Raw genomic sequence first — 7,444 nt, 5'->3', positions numbered from 1 at the left:
ACTATACCTGGAGACTGCTATTTACTGACTGTGTTTCTGCCTTTAGGGAATAAACACTCAAGTCACTTTATTCTGCGGGGGACTAATAAAGTATTATCTTATCTTATCTTATCTTAAACATTACCCATGTCCGGAGTCACATATGTGAGGTATTGGCTCATTGTTTCCATTGTTGTTTGTGTTTTACACAACATTACAGTTTTGCGTTGTGAATATTTGCAGCAGACATGTTTTCAAATAAATAATAGTACTTTGGGCTGTTGTTTAAAAGAAAGTTTCTCTCTTTATGAGCACACAACTCATAAATGTGAAGCTGCATGTTAATGTTCAAAATCTGTGGTTTAATCTTAAATGTATTGTACGAAAGCAAAACAAATACAGTAGCATGCACATAGTACAAGACGAGGTACACATGTGAAGGAAGCTGCAATGCCACAAGCTGACTTTTACCCGAGTGACCCTCTACAGTGTTACGCTCAGACCTTAACCTTCAGTTTATGACCACAACTATCTCCAGATTCAAGCTTTATTTCCTGCTTCTATCAGCTCTTTACTGCAGTCTGCAATGATTCACACAGGCAGCTGACTGCATTCACTGAAAAACAGGCTGGAAACTCCAAGATAATCAATTAAGAGATCAGAGAAAAGCCTGAGCACTGACATGGAAACGCAGTGCCAGTTACTCTTCTTGTTCCAGGATCTTTTTCCACACTAATAAGCAGACGTGGATGTTTTCAGAGCACAGCCTTCCATTGAAATAGGCCTCATCCTTTTCATGACTTCACGTGACAGCCCATGTCATGCCTCTGCGCTGTTGTTGCGCATCATGGCTGAAAAGTGCCGCAAAAAAAATAGCAAAATAAAGAAAACGCATGAAGCAGCTCAGGGGTGAAATGGCGTCACCTTCAAAATATCAAAGCTTATTTTTTTCTGATGCTTAGATTTCACTCAAATGAATGAGCCTTGTCGTGCTCGCGCTCGCACCGGCGAGAACGCGCATTTTCGTTTTTCTTTTTTTTTTTTTTCCAGCGGCGCAGAGAGGAGAGAGTTCTGTCTCTGCAAAGGGGAGGAGGAGAAAGGACTACATGGAGGAATACACAGCTCTGATCCTGCACAGAAACTGACACGGATAACATCTCCCATGTCTTCAAGGACACCATGAAGTGTCTTTAGTGTCTCTGTGTGTGTTTATTTTCATCGGCATACAGGGGGAAAAAAAAAAACGCTCCTCCGCGAGTTCAGTCCACCGCACGCTGGCTCTGAGCAGACAGGCAGCTTCTCCGAGGAAAGAAGACGGTTTCAGCGGAGGAAGACCAGAGCAGAAGTTTGTGCAAAATGCAGGGGGTTTCAGCTACTGGTGAGTGAAGTCCTCTCATAAATAAACGCGACTCTTCCTCTTTAAAAACAAAACTCTCTGTGGTTTGCTTCAAGTTGTTTCCAAATGGCCACAGCTAGTATTGCGCACAGGATTTGAATTCCAAAATGCTTTTGCCAGCTGTCAACGGGGCAGCTGCAGGCCTGCATCAACTCCAAAACAACGCAAAGACTTTTTGTGTTTAGTAACTCTTCTGGGAAAGTTATCATTTACACGCTTTAATGTTTGGAAGCTTGAGCTGACAGGCCAAAAAAAAAAGTACCCCTGATCCAACCTCTGACTTTATCAGTGTAACCGGAAATGAAACACTGATTTGTGATTATTAGAAGAGGAGTCATTCATTTTGCTCCCTGCTGTAGAGGGAGAGAGAGAGAGACTGTGTGTGTGTGAGAGAGAGGAATATGATAGGTAAGATTGTGTGTACAGCCCATGAGATTAGAAGTCTGTTAAAGTGTGTGTCTGTCCATCTGACCTGTAGGAGGAAGAGTATGGTTTCCTCCTTGCACTGTGGGCAGACATATTTTTGATGGCGAGATAAATTCACTGGAGCCTGTCTTGCACTTTTGTTCCCCCCTCTCTCTCTCTCTCTCTCTCTCTCACTTTCTTTGGACTGTCCATTATGTGCCATGTCCGTGTCATTGTTCATGTGTTGTATTTTGTCTTGGCCCTGACAGATCTGGGGCATTTGGCTTAATATTCCACCACAATGTGTCGCTTTATGAGAAGCAAACTCCGTAGAAAATTCAGCTAAATCGTAAGATCTTCCACAGCAGAAGGCCGCCTCAGAATGAAGTGCCTGCATGCAGACAAAGAAGGGGGAGGGTGTGTGTGTGTGAGTGTGTGTGAGGGAGAGAGAGAGGGGGAGAGTGATAGAGATGAAGTGCTGATGGGACGATATCAGGCTGCAGCAGAGGTGAGCTATGCAGAGAGAAAAAGAGAGCGTGTTTGTTGTGAGACTCAGGGGAGGAATCGATCTGCCGTCCTCCTGGCTGACTTTCTTTTTTCCGGCAGTCCAACAGCAGTGTATCGTTTCTCTCCCACACACAAACACACATCATTCCCAAGGCCTTTTTTTTATGCAGTTCCCTCTTTCTCTCCCACCCTGTCCCAGATCAATCTCTGCCTGCCTTTAACCCCCTTCCTCCTGCTCTACAACACACACACTAACCCTCACCCTCACCCAACTGCCACCAGTTGAAATATTTCTAAAGTTCCCTCAACTCTTATTCCTCCCACATGGGAACCAGCCTCTGCACTTTCTAATGCTTATTTTTGTGTTTATGATGGGAGGGTCAAAAGGGTTTTAAGGCTGCTCGCATCAAATCATTGGAGAATCTATTAAAACAAACCACATCACAAATAAACTGCGGTGAGAGAGATAGCGTGCCTCTCGCTTTCAGATCCTCCTCAGTCCTCCGACTTGATTCCAACTCCATAAACGTTTCACTTTCTGTCTTATTACGCTCTGCTCCTTCCGTTCACAACGGTCTCCTCCATGAATGTAGGCCAGCGGTGGTCCATATGATGCTGCTGGCTGGCTGGCTGTTTAGGTTATTTATTATTAACAAAAGCTATTGGGGCCTGTCTGTGTTTAACAGAGCCAGTGTAAACATTTCCCCTCTGTGTTAGATAAACACAGGAGTTAGAGAGCAGGGTGGTGAGAATAAAAAGAAAAAAGTGGGAGCTGCCACAAGGAGTGAGCCCTTTGTTTAGGTTAGCTGTTAAGTGATGAAGGTGATGGTAACCTGATTTCAGGAGAGATTAGTGGTGTAGAGCATGTATATAAAATGTAGATCAAATGTCCTGACTGTGTATCAGAGGTGCACCAATCAGTCACAAATTCATTCTTGCACCATTAAATGTGTTGTATTATTGGTATGTTAAATGGCGTGAAATCCCTCCATACAGCTGAGTCTCTGGCTCCTTTAACTATTCTGTGCAAACATAGAATAACAGTAAACAGATCAGCTGCATTATCCAATACGCAATAGTCAATATTTGGTTTGATTTCCAATATAAACATCAGAGCTTGGTGTCCCTGTACCAAACAACAAATTGTGTCTGTGCTGAATGATGACAGTCTGTAATGGTGACACGTTACTTGCCAAACTGTTTCGATGGATGACACCTCAAAGTAGCTGTTCCTGTGAAAGCCGCTTGTTACTCTCCTGGAAAAAAAATAAAGCAACATTTTCAACAGGAGCACCAGAAACTCACTAACGTTGTCTTCTGTTCAATACAACCAAAACAATGAGCTGAAAGACTCCAAACATCTGTTGTGTTGTGTTTGCTCCAGGCGACCTCTTTCACATCTATTCAGCCATTTATATCCAAAAGCATTGAGTGTAGCCACAGTAAACCATCTGCTCCATCAGATAACATTGGCCTACATGTATCAGCTGCTGTCATCAGTAAACAACATGCAGATGAAGACAAACCAACAGACCAACTTGGTGCATTCCTGTTTGAGTCCATCTCTCCATCTCTTACATATCCACCCCCCCCCCCTTTATTTCTCCGCTCCATCTATTTATGTGACTGTGAGACAGCATGACTCAGTTTCAGGCCCATTCAGAAGCTTCAGGCTGTTTCCCGGCCTGCCTGAGTGTCACATTGATTTTCCTAATGGTGGTCATGTGTGGGTCCTGCTGTTGCAAAGATTTCAGTGAAGATGGCACTGCAGTTTGTGTGTGTGAGAACGAAAGAGGACTCAGAAGAAGTGATGACCTTTTTATTTCTGACAGGAACGTTTCTGTGTGCCGTGTCTACACACAAGCACGCACACACAAACGCAAGTGTCCTGGAGTTGTATGACTTCTAGTCCACCTTTGCACTTGATAAGTGTTTTATTAGTTTTGCTGGAGTTACGTGCAGCTAAGTGTGTGCTCATGAGACAGACTCACTACTTTTATGACTTTACACACAAACTGAAAGCATTTGACTGTGTGTGATTTCAAACTGGTTTGTTGTGATGCTGTGACACTTGTCACTGTGGCCAGACTGTGTGGATTGCGAAGTTACAGTGACACTCCTGTTAAACAAGTTCTTGAGTCAGTTGGAGGCATGCTGCTTTGACGGGTGTGTTTTAAATTAAATCTGTGTTTGTGAGTTAGACAATTCATTATGCAGCATCTTAATGGAATCTTGTGACACCTGGTCACAATCAGAAAAGTGTTTATTCAATTAAATAGTGTCATTTGAAGTGTGGAAGCTCCATGTGGTGTCTTCAGTTGTTGCTGACTTCTGGGCAAACAGGTGGAGGGTGAGGACAGACAGGAAGCGACCTGTGAGCACAACCACCTGTCAGCTAATGCAGCCGCGCCCCAAAATATGCATCACTTTGTCATGAATGAAGAGATCTGTGTTGTGTAGTGTGTTGTAAACATGACTACTATTGCTATAAGTCAACCTCACGGGGCCACTTTAGGAGTTGGTCTGGCTCCATTGTTTACAATGAGCTCAGTACTGTCTGCTAATCTGCTAGTCTGTTTTCTCAAAGGTGCTAAATAATTTATAAAATTGAATAACAATGATCTGATCATTTGTTTTTCATAGAAAGGTCCTGGCAGGGTGCTGAGGAGCTCTTTCCTTAAACAGCCACAACAATATCATGAAAACAAAAAATGCAGCACTGAGTTTCAACTAGTTCACGTTCTGACACCCACGTTCCATAATTAATTTAAAACAATCAAATCATTAGCAGTGTATGCATCATACTCTGAGACATGTTGATGAGGCATCCGTGTAATGGTTTTAAATTTATGTGTTACAAGCTAATGTTTTCAGGCATCTGACTCATCTGTCAACAGATGTCTGCTCTGGCTCCTGGGACACAGACAGCTGAGCTGAAACATGAGCAGGGTTATAGAATTTTATCGTTGCAACTGTGCTGCAATAAATCCTACCTTCAGGATGTTACTGATACTGTCATAATGTTTGTTTTCAACCCTTTTCATTCAGCGTAGGAGGCTGTTCCCATTATATTCTCCTCATTGGCTGATTAACAGATGTCACATCAGGACGTGCGTGGTGTCGAGTCAAATGCTGTTTGGTATTAGGCCGTTTCTGCTCAGAGTAGCAGTTCTTCCTTCACAATATGTTTATACTGGAGGTCTCTTGGCTTAGGGTCTGGCTGACAGACATACACACACATTTGCACACACACACACAGAAGGCGGAAGTGACCTAGTTTTCCTAAATGGTACCAACTGTTGAGGCCTTGTAGAAATGAAAAGAATTACTTGGTGTCACCCAATAAAGGACTGACATGTTAGATGCTGAGCATTACCCCGGAGACTAAATTAATCTCATCCCGCTCGTCTACTTGTATCAACTCGTACGTAAGCCAGATGCTCGTCTGGAGAACTTTTAAGCTCCCGAGAGCTTGTTGAGGATAATTGACTGACTCTATCCGGCCTAAACTCCTAAAATGGAAAAAAAAAATCTGAAATCAGCATCTTTTTTTCTGCAAGAGCACTTCAGTAGCCTCTCACACCCCAAAACTTTGTTTCTCTGTCACTAAACTATGAGGTTTCCACGTCCTTTTGTGTCTGTGTGTCTCTTCTCCAGTCTGCTGTCTGTCTGGATCAGACCTACCCTGATGAGGGGGATTTTCCTGGGAAAGTCATATGGAAAGAAAAAAACAGAGGCCTAATAGTAAAAGCATGTTCCATTCTATTTCTTTCCCTTTGTGTGTGTGTGTGTATTTTATGAGTTCTAGCACACTGAAGGCATTGTGTTTTTCCTCTCTGATCATCAGAAGAGCAGGCTCTCTGGAATCAGGGCTTCCTGGACACACTGGGGTGAGGCATTGAGGAAGAGTAGGGTTGAGGGAGTGAGACAGAGCCAGGTGAAGGTCACCTCTAGGTTAAAATATGAGCATCAGCACTCTGAGAAAATGTCCCGTTGTAGGTCAGGTGGATACATCTGACACATGTTTCACATGTTTGTGTGGACTCTTAAACAGGGAGTCTTCTTCAGCCTGGTAATAATTCCAGCAAAATCAAAGGCAAAAAAAGAATGTATCCACTGTTTGTATATGCAAAGCCTGGTGTGGCCTGTTCCACTGTGACACAGACATCCATCATTGTCCAGAAGCATCAACAAACCCATGTTGTACTGGGTGACGTGTCATGATGATGAAGTGCTGTAAAACGCTCTGGTGCGCTGTGTCTGCAGCAAAACATGTAGCAATGTTTGCAGAGATCTTTATTTCTCAGCTGAATTTACAGCAGAGTCTCTGTTCAGATCCTGATTTCCTTTTAAGTTATTCAGCTCAAAACCTTGTTTCTATGGACATTATAGTGTTTATGACTACCATCACCAGCCTCTGCTGCATCATCCGACAACCAGCCTCCATGATGATGAGCTGCTGGTGTAATATCTGCATGCATTTGTGGGACCCAGGCCTCTGGGCATCATTGTTGCCTGATGTCTGTGGACTGCTGAGGGGAAATTGGGGTGGTGGTGGCTTAAAGCCCTGACAATCCTGCACTCCAGTGCTCCCTTTCCAGGATGTGCAGCCATTGTTGTGTTTGTTTCATTCATTAACTGTCTATCAATATGATTGACAGGAGGTTAGAATGGCACACTTTATAGAAGGATCTTCTCTGCAGTGCTACTTTGTCTTCTCATGGATAAAACCTTAGCTTTGCCCCTTTTATGCCGCCTGTTTAAGGTGACACACTAACAAGTCAACAGGCGTTACATTAGCTTTGCTTGTTGTTTAGCTTTAGCATAAAGAGCAGGTCTTAGCAGCCACAAACCATAAGGCTAAAAATTCAGTTTCCACCTTTACATACCGAATATTATCAGTTTTATTAAGCTTCAGCAATCCGGCACTTAGGAGCTAGTGTGTTTTTGTTATTGATACAAATCCTTCAGGCAGAAATAAGTTTCCATACATTCCTCTGTGGTATAAAAATCTTCCAGAAACTCTTATTGGATTTATTATTTTTGTCAGGGTTACATTATTTTATGGGGCCTTGCACAGAAATCCCCCTTGTCTGCACTTTCAAGGACACTCATCTGAGATTTAAAAGCTGCTGAGAAGTGCAGCATTATGAAGCC

General features: G+C 43.1%; 1 protein-coding gene across 1 annotated transcript in view; it reads left to right on the top strand.

Moving 5' to 3' along the window:
• The first annotated feature begins 1,046 nt into the window (after positions 1-1,046).
• The window catches only part of fgd (faciogenital dysplasia), a 47,262-nt gene continuing 40,864 nt past the window's right edge, over positions 1,047-7,444 (top strand). The window contains exon 1 of the mRNA XM_028410418.1: positions 1,047-1,357. Within this exon, the coding sequence (XP_028266219.1) occupies positions 1,336-1,357 (22 nt within the window). The 5' untranslated portion in view covers positions 1,047-1,335. The remainder of the gene's footprint in view (positions 1,358-7,444) is intronic.

The sequence above is a fragment of the Parambassis ranga genome, chromosome 7 (genome assembly GCF_900634625.1).
Source record: "Parambassis ranga chromosome 7, fParRan2.1, whole genome shotgun sequence".
NCBI classification, from domain to species: Eukaryota; Metazoa; Chordata; class Actinopteri; family Ambassidae; genus Parambassis; species Parambassis ranga.
This window is presented reverse-complemented; position numbering and strand designations above follow the sequence as displayed.